Source organism: Serinus canaria, chromosome 28, assembly GCF_022539315.1.
Source record: "Serinus canaria isolate serCan28SL12 chromosome 28, serCan2020, whole genome shotgun sequence".
Classification (NCBI taxonomy): domain Eukaryota; kingdom Metazoa; phylum Chordata; class Aves; order Passeriformes; family Fringillidae; genus Serinus; species Serinus canaria.
In genome coordinates this window covers 4,321,337-4,337,931 of record NC_066341.1, presented here as the reverse complement: position 1 = coordinate 4,337,931, position 16,595 = coordinate 4,321,337, and the positions used below count along the sequence as shown (strand labels likewise).

Here is a 16,595-nt window from a genome sequence, read left to right as displayed (position 1 = left end):
GTAACCAAAAACTTGTACTGATGTGGAGCTCTGGAGTGCAAAAGGGAAACTGAAGCATGATGAAACCTTCAGTGGTGTTTTTTAAGAATGAACTGGCAGAGCTGGGAGCAAGTGAAACTGTGGGTTTGGATGTGGAAGAGTGTCACAGCTAGTCTGTGGGAGGATCCCTGCATGTCCTTTGGACCTCGAGCTGAGGGTATCAGGAGGTAGAAAATCAGTTTTCACTGGCAGCTGGCACTGGTTTGTGGAACGGAAACATTTACTCTCTCCTAGGTCTGTGTGAAATTTTTTGGGTAGAAATAAACTCTTGAGCTGAAGGGAAAATATTCCAGTGTTCCTCTGGGAACACTGCCAAGGTGAGGTATTTGCAGGTAGAACCACCAGCTGAAAGTGGATTCAGCTGCCAGAGACTCTGTGTTGCCCGAGATGAGCAGATAATCCCCAAAATCACCAAAATCAGTTGTCAGACATGGAAGGAAGCAGCAGGATATCCTGACAGAAAAACTCTTGATTTCACTCTACAGGTACCCCTGGTTTGAAGCTTCCTACTCTGCATTCCCAGAGCCAATTGAGGAGCTTACTCCAGAGCAGGATTTGCCACAGAATTCCCAGGCCAGGAGCCCCAGCAGAGGCTCCTCCAGGAGCAGAGACCACCAGGGGCTGTGTGGGCTCCCAGTGCTGAGGTGGCTGCAGTGAATGAAAAAACCCTATCCCGCCTCCACTTGCACATTCCAGGAGGGAAGTGAAGTGGGGCACCACCACAAGGGCAAACACTTGGAAGAGGCAGGCAGGAATGCAAAGCCTCCCTTTTCTTAGGGGCTGTTTCAAAGTTACATCATCAACCCACAGCTGTAAATCCAAAGCTACCTCTGTGCCCTCTCCAGGTTTGGAAGGGAAAGCTTTTTCCCCCTCTGTCATGTCATTGTTTTTATTTTGTTCCAAACATATCTGGCATTCATAGCTCATTATGAAAACAATTAACTGTTAAAGAGAGGCAATGCAAGGATAGTAAAAATTAGAAAGACCACCCATGCCACTTGAACAGTAATTATTTGAATTTTAACAGACACTTGCCCAAGAATGCAAAAGGTATTTTCAAGAGTGTGTTTCTTGCTCTTGTAGAAATACAGCAATTAAATCAGTTATACACTAATTCTAGGGTTAATTAGCAATAAATCCATCACTGGAAATGCTGCACAAAAACAAGGAGCTGAACAATCCCCAAACAAATCCAAGGTCTGTACACTCCTTGCAGAGCTGCCTGTGCACACAGCTGGGATTTTAAATATGTTTTATTCCTTTCAGTATCTCATCTCACTTGCTGGGCACACCTCTGTCACTGGGGCTGTGTAAAGGTGACTGTCACCAGTGACTGGCAGCTCGGGGACCCTGGGGTTCTCAGGGGGATGGACATCACACATCCCCAGCTTCAGGTTTCCCAAAGATCTCCAAGCCATGGGAACAAGGCAAAACCAGGGAATTTCTGAAGCAGTAGGTTACACCCATCCTGCCCAGGTGTGTCACACAGGTAAAGTAAGAGCAGGGACTGAGCTGTCCATACCTGACAATCCTGAGGTTACAATCCTGCTGCTGTGCAAGGGCAGGCTGACAGAACATCCACTTCCCAAGAATATCCACTTTCCAGGCATAATTTGGCTGGAAATGGATCAGTATCAGCAGCCCTACATAAGGCAGAGGGCTGCTGCTGTCAAACCTGCACTCGCAGTACCCTGAGGCTCTGGCCTCCTGCAGGTCAGTCAGGAGCACGGCTGGAGCAGGGATGGGACAGCCTGAGCAATCAGCCCTGTTATCCCCTTATTCCATAACGGGTGAAACTGCCCCAAGGCTGCCAGAACTCCAGGAGCTCTCAGGGTGGGGTTGTTGGGGTGGCTGTGCAGGGACAGGGGCTGCCCTGATGATCCCTTTGAGTCCCTTCCCACTCAGGATATTCCAGGATTCAGTGATTGTATCTTAAGGAACACAGCAGAGCAGCAAAGGCAGTTTTTGCATGTGAAAATGATATTCTTTGCCCCCAATAAATTAACAATGATAATGCTGAAGCAACACTAAGAAATTTTACTGTTAATTAAGTAATCCAAGTGTCCTGCATAGTGCCACTGTTGGGCAGGTTTTCCACCAGCTTTTCATAGAAACATCCTTGAGGATGACACAGCCCTGACAGCGACACATGGGCAGCACAGCTACAACTGGGATTTTCTCCTAAAGAGATTCAAACCTTGCATTACAGCCAAAGATTCTAGTAAGATGAAATTGGGCACTAAGCAGAGAGAAAACAGTGACCCTGTTCTCACACAGAGGAAGTTTGTTTGTAAATTCTGGTCTTTGTGAAAAGGGATGAACTTTTCCCCCCGAGTCTGAGTCATCTGTGGGTGAATGGAAGAGACCAGAGCAAAATAATCCTTGTTCTTTCTTTTTCTAACAGCTAGAAACTCTCATCTAAAGGCTTGTGTTTGGGGGTTGTTTCACCACCAAATTAATTTCACAAATAAATAGATCTATGAATTGATAATATAGATTCTTTTTCTACTTAAACCCCAAATTAAGAACTGAGCAGCTCTCTAAACATCTGTTTTTCATCCTGGTACAAAGAAAAACAGCCAGGATTTGGGGCCTGCCTTCCTCAAACCTCTAGATTAAGCCAGAAAAGCTTAAAAAAAAGACCATTTAAGGTGTCCGTGAATTGATGTCAAAACCCCCAAATCCTTTCTTTAATCCAAATTTGAGGAATCTGCTAGCATGAAACTCTGCAATATTGGCTATGAAAAGTTAACTGCATCCATGAGACCACAGTGATCCAGGAATGATGAGCCTAAAATCAACACATCCCTAAGAGTAGCTCAAGAGCTGTAACTCTTAAATAAAGAGTTATTAAAAACTGATATAAATAAATCATCAAGCCCAGTATCCTAGCAGCCAGTGCTTGATTCCTGAGGAACCTGCATAGGAAAAAGAGGCAAACATGTGGCAGACCTGCCTTAGGACACACAGTCCAAGAATCTGAAGACATAACACAGTGCCCAGAGCAGCACTTCCCTGGATCCCTGCAAGTGTCCAAGGCCAGGCTGCACAAGGCTTGGAGCAACCTGGGATAGTGCTAGCTGTCCCAACCCAAACCAGTCTGTGATTCCATGATTCTATAACCCAAAACCAAACCAGGAGTCTGGTCTTAAGAATGTGGACTAAGAAGGTAAGACACACACACCCACAAAATCCTAAAAAGCCAAGTCCCCCAGATCATTCACTTGGTTTATTTTGTACACCAGGTTTATAACCTACTCCCATCAAGGCAAGATGTGCTGGGAAAGTGCTCAGAGGAAGTGGTCAATGAGGGCGAATTTGCTCACAGCTGTTCATGGAGAGACAGACAGACACACAGACAGACCACAGCTTGCTGCAGAATCTGTACTGATTTCAGGATCACAGGGACGGATGGCTGCAGACACTCTCCAGCAACAGAATCCTACAACAAACACAGAGCAGTGGTTAAGCAGAGCTTCCTGCACAGAGCCACAGCAGTGAAACAGGGGTCTCCTCGAGCCACATCTCATAAGCTCTTGGGAGATCTATTTCACACCCAAGATAGCTGAGCTACCTTAGAAGGCATAAAATCAGCAGGATGGCTTCTGTGGTAGTGTTGGAAACAGAAAAGGTTTAATAAAAGGCAAACTAACAAAGTCTTTACCAAGAAAAACCGAGCTAAGGGCAAGAGGTTCTTGCTCCTGGTAAAACACCCCACAAAAGCGATTAGTTTCTTTGTTCTCTTCTTTTTCTAGTAAATTGCTCAGGCTGGACTTTTTGGCTTTTGTCCAATTACCTATCCTTAAGTTTATGGTGAAATCTCCTAAATCCTATGAGGTGTCTTTTCTCCTAATTGAGGAGAGAAATTTCTAGACTCTTTTCCTTTTTAAGGAGACAAAAGATAGTTTTGTCACTCTATCAACAAAGGGCACATTTCTATACAGCAGCCAATGGGAGAGATTTCAGGATCCTCCAGGATCCAGGCAGGAAATTTCAGGTACAAGAGCTGATCCAGGTGTGGGTGGGCAGGCCTGGAGTCCCTGTGGAAGGGAGCACAGGCCACCACAGACACACCTTTCTCTGATGCTCTTCTCAGACACACAAAGTTCTTACTTCAAAATGGGAAACACAGGCTGCTGGCTCAGAAATAGAGCTGTGTTCCTACTACTGACACTTTTTAAGGAAGGAAAGCCCTTAGAAGGTAATTAAATTGCCTCTACATAACTTAAGAGCTTTTCCACATGAAAACTTTTCTCCATCCAGATTGGACAGGGCTTGAAGCAGCCTGGGACAGTGGAAGGTGTCTCTGCCCATGGCAGGGGTGGGACTGAATGGGCTCTGAGGACCCTTCCCACCCCAAACCATTGGGTGATTTTATGGTTCTATGACTTGACTGTAAACATCCCAATGACCCAAAATGCCCCCAGTTCAGCTGATTTCCAAGACAAGTTTCATTCCTCTCTTGGTTACAGAAGGATCTGCACAACACGAAGTTTGCAAACAGTAAATTGTTTAAACTGCCACAACTATTGCTGAAAAAAGACTTAAAAAGTCCTTTGTGTGCTTTCCAAACTGACTGACTTCCCTACAAAATACTGTGTAGCTGGAACACAAATAGCTGACTTTCATTAACCAACATTTAGATGTAACTGTTATTCTGACCAGAAGAAACAAACCCTGAGGTGGACAGCTTCCTCTGGACTCAGAGTTTCTCCATTAGCATCCTTTAACGAATGGAAAAATCTTCCTGACTCCCTTCTATCTGCAGCAAGGAATAAAGAAATCCAAAGCCTGCCTACTAGAAAGAATATGCAGTTAGAGCCCCTACAGAAGGATTGTCTAATTGCTGCTCCAGCTTAGGAATGGTCAGACTTTCAGAATATTCAGAACAGCACTTCTGATATGCATTTAAAGAAGGAAAAGAACCAAAACCTTGAGAAAGCTAATCTTCCAAGGCATTTGTGGAATACAATAACCAGCTCTGAAAATTCAATTTACTTTTAATATCAGTAACAAGGAGCAGAAAGGAGTCTGAATTTGCCTAGTCACAAAACTAGCCCTGAGCTTGTAGCTCTTCTGCTCAGGAACAGAAGTAAACAGATAAGTCAAAAGTTCCAAATTAGCTTGATTTGACCTCTTAAGAACTGCATTATGTTGTGGAAAACCTGCTGCTTGCAAAATAATCACTTGAAAAACATATTCTAATGAATATTTCATCCTTCTGGTGCTCTGTGAAGCTCCATTAAAAAAACAGAAAAAAAAAAAAAGATTGTGCCCCAGGCAAAGAGGAAATATCCACTGTCACACCAACACAGGGTTATTGTGTTCAAGTGTTCCAGGCTAGGTTGTCCTGGACAGGGCTTGGAGCAACCTGGGATAGTGGAAGGTGTCCCTGCCCGTGGCAGGGGCTGAGCAGGGTGAGCTTTAAGGTCCTTCCAACTCAAACCCATCTGGGATTCTGTGATTTTATAATTCTACTGATTAAGCCAAGAGATGCACAAACAAAACTCACCATTAGAGGGAAGCTCAGTCTTCAGTTTTGAACTTGCCGCCGATGTAGGGAACGTACTGCAAGACCAGCTTCCAGTCTGTGGCCCAGATCACGCCAACGCCAGCCACACCACCCCATGTCACCAGGGTGGGGGTCCTAAAAGGAGAGACACACCCAGGGAAACAACAAATTACCACTGTGAAAGGCCTGGCAGATGCTCGTGGCTGAGGTACCTGAGAAAGGCACTTCAATCAGGAAAAGAGCTTAGAATTCCAGAGTATCCTGCGTGGGAAGGGACCCTCAGGGATTATCAGCCCAGCCCCTGTCCCTGCACAGCCACCCCAACACCCCCTCCCTGAGCAGCCCTGAGAGCTCCTGGGGCTCTGGCAGCCTTGGGGCCATTCCCTGGGGAGCCTGGGCAGTGCCCAGCACCCTCGGGGGGAAGAACCTTGCCCTGAGCTCCATGCCAAGCCCTGGCCCAGCTCCAGCTCTTCCTGGCCCCCTGTCCCTGTCCCAGAGCTCAGCCTCTGTCCCTGTGCCTCCCCTGGGGAGGAGCTGCAGCCCCCCAGGAGCCTCCCCTCAGTCTCCTGTGCTCCAGCTGAAGGAGCCAAGTGCCCTCAGCTGCTCCTCAGCCCCTTCCCCAGCTCCATGTCTCTCCTTTGGGCACTCTCCACCAGCTTTGGATCCTTCTGGTATTGTGGTGACCAAGCTGGACACAGAAATACTGAAATAACCTCACAGACACGGAACGGTATTAGTCCTCAGGGCAGCCAAGATATTTGACAGCAGAAAGCTCATAGTCGTTTACTTAAAAAAACTACTGCAGAGCTCAGAGAAGACACACTGCCATACATGGCTGCTGCCACATCCCGTCGGTTCTGCCCCGTCGTTTTGCCTCCCTCAGCCCGGCAAAGGGCACCCACGGCACTGCCGTATTACCGTACGTGAAACAGCCAGCGCCGGTGGGCCGTAAGCCCTTTCCTCGCTTCCTCAGGCCCCTCAGCCCGGCCCGAGCGCTGCTCCGCACCCCAGCACCGTCCCCAGCGACCCTCACAGGGCGGGGAGGGAGCGGGGAGGCCTCGGGCAGGGGCCGGGCTGCCCTTCGGGCTCCCACAGAGCGCGCTGAGTGCGCGGCCGTGCCCCGAGGACGCGGTGTGCGGAGCGCGGAGCCCCGGGCCGGGCGGACAGACCCGGGCGGGGCGAACAGAGTGCGGCTCGGAGCGGACAGTACGCCCTGGGTGGATGCGGGCAGGTCCGGGCAGCCCCAGCGCGGCGTGGGCAGCCCGGCAGCTCCTCACCAGGTCCGCAGCAGTTGCGCGTAGCGCGGGCCCAGCAGCTGGCTCAACATGGCGATGGCGCCGCCTCACTCAAAGTGACCCCGAGCGGCGGCGGGCCCGCTCCGAGCACGCGCGGGGCTGCAGCTGGGCGGGGCTGCGGCCGAACCGCCCCCGCTCAGGGCTGTGCGCGGCCGTGAGGGGGCACGGGCGGCCGTGAGGGACACGGACCACGCTGAGGGGACACGGACCACGCTGAGGAGACACGGGCACTGAGGGGACAGGGGCACTAAGGAAACACCAGCCAGCCCAGATGGGACATGGGGCTTGATGGGACACGAGCCCTGAGAGGACGAGCTTGTCTCTGTGCTGGAGGGGGACGCGAGCCCTGAGGGGACACGGGCCGAGGGGACGGGCCGGTGGACAGGTGGGATGGATGGACAGGTGGACAAGTGGGATGGATGGACAGGTGGAACACGTGGACAGGGGCAGTTTTGGAGGCCATCACCTGCAGCTCCACCTGCACCTCACGGCTCCGTGGACAGGTGGGATAGAGATGGAGAGGTGAGATGGAGACGGATGGACAGTGAGATGGATGGACAGGCTGTCCCCACACCGGACAGGGGACACGAGCCCTGAAGGGATGGTCTGTCCCCGTGCTGGGGAGTGACAAGAGCCCTGACACCAGCCCTGAGAGGACATGAGCCCTGAGGGGACACGGGCCGAGGGGACAGGCTGTCCCCAGAGCAGAGGGAGGACAGCAGCTGCCCCTGCACTGCAGAGGGGACATGAGGCCTGTCTTCACACCAGAGAGGGGACACGGGCCCTGAGGGCACAGGATGTCTCCACTTTGGAGAGGGGACACAGGCCCTGAGGGGACAGGATTTCCCCAGGCTGGAGAGGGGACACGGGCCCTGAGGGGTGGCAGTGTCCCTGCACTGAGCTGGGACTGTTTCCCAGCCTCTTGTGCGGGAGGGAAGTGCCCTCTTCCCAAAGTGGTGTCCCCAGAGCTCATCAGTGCCCCTTCAAACTCTCCTGTTGCGGCCGCTCAGTCTCTCCCAACAGGAGAGGGAGTTTCCAGTTGGGATTTTCAGGAGAGGGTCATAAAATCACCATCAATTCCATAATGTTCCCCAGGCTCTTCTCAGAGCCTGCTCAGCCTCTTGGGAACATGCAGGAGGAGCTCTGGAACAAACACTCCAAAGCAGCTGTGGCAACTCCTGGATCCCTGGAAGTGCCCAAGGCCAGGCTGGACCAGGCTTGAGCAGCCTGGGATGGTGAAAGCCCAGGGGATGAGCTTTAAGATCCCTTAGAACCCAAAAGATTCCATGATTCTGGCGGTGTGGGCATGACATGACATTTGCCACAGAATCTGGTAGTCTCATCCCAGCTCATCTCCAGCTTCTAGTGACTCATCTCCAGGGAGGGAGTGCTGGCAGGAGCTCACTTGGTGGCCACTGCTCAGATCTTGGGAAATTGTATGCTTCCAGCAGCTCCTCTCTGCTGCTCCTTGCTCCTGTCCTCTCCCAGCACAAGCCTGCTCTGGACACTGGCACTCTCCTGCTTTATGCTCCACCTTGTGCATTTGTTGAGCATCCATCTTCCAGGCTGCTCCCAAGCACACACTTCTCCCTCACCTGGATCTGAGCTGTAAACAGCTGGCACGGGCTGCCCGGGGCAGTGGTGGAGTCACCATCCCTAGAAGCATTGAAAAAATGCGTGGGTGTGGCTCTTGAGGACATTTTTAGTGGTGGACATGGCAGTGCTGCTGGGTTAATGATTGGACTGGGTGATCTTCAGTCTTTCCCAATTTTAATGGTTCCATGGTTTTATGATGCAGTCTAAGGAAGGACTGTCATTCCATGCACCCAGAGAGCTCGGGAAGGGCAGAGCTGCCTCACTGCTGAGAGAAGGCACCCAAGGCTAAGGGAGATTTAACCAGGCACTGCCAGAGCCACTTCTCAGTCTGGACTGTTTGTCCTGCTCTGTACGGACAAACCTTGAGCCGGAGCAGCACAGTGAGAGCACAGGCAGCAAACCTGGGGAAGGAAGGCTGCTTCCAGGCAGAGGCCTCGGCTCTGGAAGTGTCCAAGGCCAGGTTGGATGGAGCTTGTGGTCCAGTGGAAGGTGTCCCCACTTGTGGCAGGGAGTGGAATGAGATGGGCTTTGTCGTCCTTTCCAGCCCAAATCAATCTGTAATTCTGTGACAGTCCTGGGGGACCTTGGAGCCTGAAGGGCAGGAGAATGGAGCCAGTTGGGGGTCAGGCTCTGTTCCCAGGGAGCAAGAGACAGGAGAAGAGGAAATGGCCCCAGGTTGTGCCAGGGAAGGCTTAGGTTGGATATTAGGAATAATTTCTTCCCAAAGAGGGTTGCCAGGTACTGGCACCAGCTGCCTGCAGCAGAAGGGTGAAGTTACCATCCCTGAAAGTGTTCAAACATGATGTGGTGCTTGGGGCATGGGTTAGTGCTGAACTGACTGTTGGACTTGATGATCTGAAAGGTCTTTTTCAACCTTAATGACTTTGATTTGATGAATTTCTCCCATCACCAGTCTCTACTGGGCTCCTGCATGGGCTGGGGGCATTTTACTGCATTTAAGTGGATATTTTGTGGGTGCTCCCCAGGGGCAGAGGCAAGAAAACAGCGATGCAGGGGGCAGCATCCACACCCAGAGCAAGTGTCTGAAAACCTGTCTGGTGTTTTCTTTTGTTTTTTTTTTTCAGTACAAGGCAAAGCCTTTATTCCAACTTTTCATTCCTAGGGGTACAACATCTGAAGGACACACAAGGGGATAAAAAAAGTAATATTGTTATAAAATGTCACATTTATTGCTACATTACTGTTATATACAGGACAGTTCTCAAAATCTACTTTAAAAAAGTTAGGATTATTTAAAAATTCCAAATAATCCAGCCAGCTGTTTTGACACTTGTATAAAATTATTTAAAAAAATGAAAACAATTCATATCTTGAGGCACTCAGAAACACAATTTCATCCCCCAATTGTGATTCATTTCAAAGAGCAACGCATTTCCCACCCCCAAATACTTTATTTTTTTTTTTTTTTGCTGGGTTAGGCATATATATATATATATTTACTATATATATAGTTCAAAACTATAATGTGTATCTGATTTAAGAACAAGGATTTCAGCCACTTAAGTACATCTGGATTTACAGGTAGGCAGCATAAACATCAAAAGCAAGGACCATTTTTTATTTTAAAGGCCAAAAACCAAAAACAACCCATAACTTTCTACAGGGTTAAAAATAAACAACTTCCACAGGCATTTCCCATCTGCTCTCCCACCCCCCATTCCTACAAAAATATAAAGAACATCCCAGGAATGCTTTGTTTCCCCAGAGAGCTGGAGCCCTCTGCACCCAACAGGTCATTCCCAGCGCTGGGATCCTCCCTGTCCTGCCTCTGTCCCCTCTCCTAGCACAGGAGCAGTGGCTGCTGCAGGGCTTCCAAGGCTCCTTCCCTCCCAGTGGCTCCATGGTACAAGGTTTGCTCAAAAGCTGGTGGCTTCTGGTGGTTTGGGAAGACGTGGCCCTGGCAAGGGGGACCCGTGGTGTCCCTGCTCGCTGCCTCCAGGAACTCCACAGCTCCCCGGGCACAGCCCAGGGGTGCAGGGCACAGGAATGCTCTTTGGCCAAAGGCCTCGGTACCAGAACACCCTCTTTGGAAGCAGAAACCCTTTTGCTCTCCTGGGCTGGTGTTGCAGCCACGCTGAGCTGAGACGTCCCAGGCTGAGTGTTTGAGCCTTGCCCTCCACCACAGCATGGGCTTGGGTGGGCCAGGGTGGGAACGGGGAGCCCTGAGGAGCAGGAGGGGTACAAAACCAGGGGAACAGAGATATCAATGTGGACACCCACGACAGGAGTGCCCTTGGCCCAGAGTTGGGCTGCAGATGGATGCACAAAGTTTGGCAGAAGGTCACAAGGAACCTGCACCAGCCTCCTAACCACAGCCCCCCTCCCCATGGGAGTCCTGCAGGCCAAGGCACACAGCAGTGCTGGCTCCCCAAAAGGGCTGAATTGTCCTGGAAATCAAAGTACAGACCACCAGGTCCCCAAGGGCAGGGAGAGGCAGCTGTGCTGTGGGACACTGGCAGCACCCCCAAAATCCTCCTGCCAGCACCCCAGCCGATGGGCAGCTGCTGGCATGGGCTGTCCCTCTGCAAAGGGAAACAGCTCAGAGATGCTGGCTGGAGAGATTGGGGAGCATGGGAGGAAGGCAAACACCCCTTCAGGCTCGGGGTGGCTGAAGGAAGAGCAGCCCCAGCCAAGCCTGAGGCTCAGGTGTTAGGACAGGGTGGTCTGGGCAGCAGCAAGGTGGAACAGAGCTTCTCCTTTCAGGGGGCTGGGGGATGAGAGATGCTGGCAGAGCCCCACCAGCATCGAGCAGAAGGCACAGGAGGATGAAGGGTGCATGAAGGAGCTGCAGGACCAGGCCCTGCCCCCTCCAGTTCAGTGCTCAGTATGAGCTGGGTGCTCCTACAGTCTCATCTGCCCCCTCCCAGCTCCAGAGCACAGGTCTCAAAATGCTTTTGGAGCTGCCAGGAATGAAGCTGGACCCCGAGGGCAGCAGGGAGCAGAAATCACGGACAAGAGCAGAGGGAATGAGCTGGGCTGGGATCTGCAGAGCCCCGGGAGAGGGGAGAGTGCTAAGATTTGCATAGGATTTTTAACAGGGCAAAGACCTTGTGCAAGCTTGGGGTACAGAAAACAGGCCTTGCTATTGCTGGTGTTGGGCAGGAATGGGGGAGTCCAGTGGCCAGGGCTTGCTCTGGGCTTGCCAGCACTGCAGGCGGGGGCTGAAGGCTTCTTCTGGCCCAGCTTTGCTTCACCTCCCAGAGCCCAGGGATGGAACTGGAGCTGGCCCAGGCTCCTCACTACAGCACAGCAGGGCCTGCAAGAAGAACTCGGGTTCCACTGGCCACAAAGTTAGCAGCAAAGCTCAAGGGGTGCAGGGCACTGGGGGTTTCCAAAGCCTCCTGTTTCTCAAGCCCCCACAACTGGAACCACCCAGCAAGGGCCCAAAGGCTCTGCTGGCTTCAGTGGGGACACTGGTGAGACACAAAGGACCTTGGAGAGCAGTTTCTGCCCTGACTCTGGAATTACAGCCTCCTGAGGCAACCACAGCTTGAGTCCATCCTTCCTGCAGCACAGCTCTGGGGGTAGCTGTGAAAACAGAGGAGCGGAGAGCCCCAAGAACTGCTGGCTGGGGCTGTGAGGGCATCTGAGGGGTCAGGGCAGGGGTGACTGCCACACAGCTGGAATTCTGCTCCCTGAGCTGTGGGCAGGAGCAGCCACCACTGCCTGAGCACCAACCCACGGGAGGCTGCAGATGCTTTGCTATGGGGAAAAAGCAGGTGAAAAGGGAGAAAAAACAACAATCTGCAGTTTTTCTGTTCATAGACTGGATTCCAGATGCTCCCCAATCCTGTGGCATGCACAGCTTGTGTGCAGGGAGGCAGAGGGCTGGCTGAGTGGGATAGCAGCAGGCCCCTGGGCTGGGGACACAGGAAATGTCCCATGGCAGTGTCCCAGTTCTGCTGCTTCATTGATGCAGCCTGGGGAAAGAGGAACTAGAAGCTGCACAGAAGGCAAGGCAGCTCCCCCATCTGATGAAGGAAGCTTTGGGAGGGCTCAATGGCCCCCAAAGAGGAGGGCACATGCCCCCCAGACCAGCCATGCAAGCAAAGGCTGAGAGAGGAAGGAGAAAATGGAATAAATGGCACCATACAGCATGTCACCCCCCCTGTGACACCTCTCCTGGCAGCACCACTGCTGTGGGGGACACACAAACAGGCAGAGGAGCAGGTCTGGGGATCTGTAAGATCCCAAGTGGAATGGAGCAGAGCTGTGGGCTGGGGAGGGTGCAGACCTGGCCCTCGCTGACCACAACACCTAAAGACAAGAGTTTCATTGCTAGAGGGTGACATTTCAGGGCTGGTGGTATTTTGGGGACAGCACCTGGCAGTGGTTGTTTTTAGAAAAGCCACTTTCCCTGGCAGGTTACAGGCACCATGTTCACACTGAGCCAAACACACTGGCAAGACAAAAGAATTTTTCCTTGCTGCTCTTCCCAATTGTTCCCTGAGCACCTGAAAGCAGAGATGCCACTGAGGCCTCACTGGGCTGGCACACAAAGCTGTCACCCTGTGCCACTGAGGCAGCTCCAGGGACAGCACTGCCACCCCCTACATTGTGCTTTTGAGATGCTCTCTCCAAACCCTGGCTCTGAGGGCTTGTGCTCAAGGATCTTCACTCAAGCCTTGCCATGGAAGGATGATGGCTGGATTTGCTGTCAAAATAACATTTTAAACCACCTAAAAAGCCCCATTTTTGTTGCAATGCCTGGGGATTCAGGGATGGTGAGAAAGGCTCTGGCTCATCAGGATTCCTCTTTGGCCTGCAGGACTCGGAGGGGATAAAAAAGTTCAGCAAATTTGTGAACAACTCATAAATTTTCTCAGGTTTCCAATTTTGTCAAATTTATGGATTTTTCTTGACTAGTTCCTTTAAGTCCAGTTGTCCATTACTGCCACCTCCAATTCTTGGGGCAAAATCAAAGGGTTTGTGAACCACTTTTAAATATTTTTTTGTAGGGTTTCAAGCTTTCCAGGGCTAGGACACTGCTCCAGCCCTCCTGGCCCTGGGACAGGGGCACTGAGCCAGCCAAGACCCCTGAGCAGTGGGTACTTTGCAGCCCCAGCACTCTCACCAGTGGAGCAGGAACTCTCATGGATGAAACAGAAAGCAGCTGCTGAGCCCTCCAGTTTGCACACCAGAGCATGAATGGGAGTCAAGGCTGTCACACAGGGAGGAAAACCTCATCCATCTCCCTGCCCACTGCTTCAGCACCCAGAAGAGCCCCAGGGAGGGAAGTGCTGTAACCTGATGAGCTGATTAGGCTAAAATGTGTCTGTTGACACAGGCAAGAAGCACCTGGGTTACTGGAACCACTGAGTTTCCTGCCCTTCCCAGGGTCAGAGCTGGGGCTGCTGAGGTCTCACCATGCAGAAGGAATGGTGGGAGCACCCAAAAGCTTCAGAGTGATGGCTGGATGATGGGGAGCCCCAGGGCAGGGCCAGGGGCAGCAGGGACAGTGCCATCCTGCCGTGGCACTTGGAGTGGCTCAGTTTGGAGCTGCCACAGGGGCTGAGGCCACAGTGCCCAGGTGTGGGTGGGAGATAAGCACTGCCCTGAGCACTTCCAGCAGGGCTTGCCAGAGCACAAAGCACATGGAGGAGCACCAGGTTATGCCAAGAGCCTGAGGTTGCTGGGAAGTGCCACAGGACCTAATCCTGTTTGCCAGTCCCTCCCTTTCCCTGTGCCAAAGCAACACAGTTTCCCAGGAGCCCAGGCTGGAGCAGCATAGGGAGAGATGGAATCTCAGGAGAGAGGGGAGTTGCCCACATCCCCCCAGACCAACAGCCATGTCTCATGCACCATCCTGCCTGACTGGGCTCTGCAGAGCTGGGAAGAGCCAGGCACAAAGTGTTTCACAAGGGAAAGGAGAGGGAAGGAACAAGAGTGAATTCCATGGTGGATGACCATCTCCAGACCGGCTGCTGCAGCTCAGCACTGTCCAGCACCTCTTTGCTCCACACCTCCAGGGCACCCAGAGGGGCTGCCAGGGATCCTCCTCCTGCTGGGCATACCAGTGGTCTGGAGTGACTGGGAATCCCTTGGAATGAAGGGATAGCTGGCCCAGCTTGGCTGCTGGAGCACACAGACAGGAGCTCCTGCTGCCCTCCTTCCCAGTGCCAAGAGAGAAGCCCATGTGCAGGTGAGGTGGCCACTCCCATCCCGTGGCAGTGCTGAGCTCAGTCTGCCTCCAAGGATGCCTGGTAGATGTGACAGCAGGTGACAGCGGGGTGTGAAGCCACCCCTCTCCCCGAGCCAGCATTTGGCAATTCTGATGGCTCCAGTGCCAGAAGGGATCCTGCAGCTGCTCAGGGCTTTGCCCAGGCTGGCGTGGCTGCTCCTTCCCTGCCTCCAGCACCCTCTGCTGCTTCTGCCTGGCTTCCTGGCCCTGTGTCCCACTGCTGCTCCAGCTGCCTCTGCTTCTTCCCAGTGCTCCAGCTTTGTTCACTTGGTCTTTGTTCAGCGCTGCTCCTGGAAGTGCTTCTGGCAGCTCTGGCCTGTGGGAACAGGCGCTTTCCTTGTGCATCCCTCGCTGCTCTGCTCACCTGGCAGTGCCTCGGTCCCTTGGTTCTCCTCCACCCGGGGCTGCTCTCTCCCAGCCGCGGTCACATCCTCTGCCCCGGGGGCATCTCCGGAACAAAGAAACCTCACCGAGCACCTCAGTCACTGCTGGGGAGCGAGAGCACGGCTGCCACTCGCTTTGCTGTTTAACTTCCTTTTCCCAAATCAGAAGTGGCCGAAGAAAAGAGATGGTGAATTCAGCACGTGAGTTTGTTTGTTGTCATGGAAAGTACAAGCCAGGCAAGGAAGAACATTCCCTCACTGTGGCTACATTCGCTTTTAGTGGCTTTCCGAGCCGAATCTGAGAATTCCTCTCTTTATATCCAGTCTCTCTTAATACAATTTTAATATTCTGGTTGATCCTAAAGATGCAACGTTAACTATAGAAACAGCAGCAGAAAAGCGGAGGGTACAAGACATGTTTTTATACAAAAAAAATTTTTTTCGTTGCTTACAAAACATATGCAAAAGAAGCTAAAAAAACCAAAAGGCATTGCTATTTGTTCTACATAAAAAATCTCATAACTAATGTTCTTTTTTTTAAAAAAAGAAATATCAAGCTTAGGCACAATTTTGCTGCTGGCTGCTTGTGAACAAGCCAAGAGAACACGCCACCCCCTCCTAACTGAGTGATATGTATTGACTGTTCTGCACTTTATACTTAAGGCAATTTTTTGTTTCTGTTTTGTTTCTGACAAAGTGTTTTTCCACCCCTTACGTCATGCCAGGATCCGGCTGCGTGTGTCAGTATGAGCAGTACTACAGTTTATGGTTCAACAGGGTTGCAGGTCACACCGAGGGTTTTCTTCCTACAGATCTCCATATCCAGAGGAACCAAAAGATCTACAAATAAAATAAAATAAAATAAAATAAAATAAAATAAAATAAAATAAAATAAAATAAAATAAAATAAAATAAAATAAAATAAAATAAAATAAAAAAGAAAAGTCTGAAGATATAGAAACCCAAATGAGAATAAAACTGTGCTCCTTGCACAGGGGGGCCCAGGGCTCCTGCTGCTGTTTGTCCCTGCAGGGCTGGGCAAGGCTGCAGCTGAGCTTTGCCTTTGTTTTGGTCAGGCCATCCCCAGGCACCCACTGGGGCAGGGGACACCAAGGGACTGTGTCCTCTCCATGCACTGCATGGGATCAGCCCCTGACCTATCACTCCTGGATCTGCTCAATCCCCCCACCATCTCTGCACTGCTCAGACGCTCCCTTAAAAGTGGGAACAGCCCATTGGAGCCTGTGCCTGCCACAGCCTCACCAGGGGATTTTCACCTTCTCTGACTCTCTCGGCATTTCTGGGACCTGCCCATTCCCTCCCATAGAGCCCCAAGGAAAAGGAATTGCTGGTTTCCAGTAGCAATTGGGGCAGGACTGGGAGGTGCAGAGCAGAGCTGAGCCCCCCCAGAGAGCTCCAAACCCCCCATCCCAGCTATGGGGCTGCACTCTTCTGTGGGCCAGAGGCTCTGGGTGTCCATGGAGCAAGTGACACAGAGAGAGAGAAATTCATGGAATGGCTTAGGCTGGAAGGGACCTTAAAGTTCATCTTAGTCCACGCCAGCTCAG

General features: G+C 51.6%; 2 protein-coding genes across 9 annotated transcripts in view; both read right to left on the bottom strand.

The window, feature by feature from the left end:
- Positions 1-3,253: 3,253 nt before the first annotated feature.
- LOC103821991 (cytochrome b-c1 complex subunit 10) lies at positions 3,254-6,950 on the bottom strand. The gene is made up of 3 exons (XM_050986055.1): positions 6,829-6,950; positions 5,552-5,686; positions 3,254-3,481 (listed from the first exon to the last, which is right to left on the bottom strand). The coding sequence occupies exons 1-2, from the start codon at positions 6,876-6,878 to the stop codon at positions 5,566-5,568; spliced, it is 171 nt and encodes a 56-aa protein (XP_050842012.1). The 5' UTR covers positions 6,879-6,950; the 3' UTR covers positions 3,254-3,481; positions 5,552-5,565.
- Positions 6,951-9,608: 2,658 nt separating this feature from the next.
- Positions 9,609-16,595, bottom strand: part of TCF3 (transcription factor 3) — an 82,192-nt gene continuing 75,205 nt past the window's right edge. For all 8 annotated transcript variants that reach the window (XM_050986040.1, XM_050986042.1, XM_050986043.1 and 5 more), the window contains one exon: positions 9,609-15,867. The gene's annotated coding sequence lies outside the window, so the exon portion shown is untranslated. The remainder of the gene's footprint in view (positions 15,868-16,595) is intronic.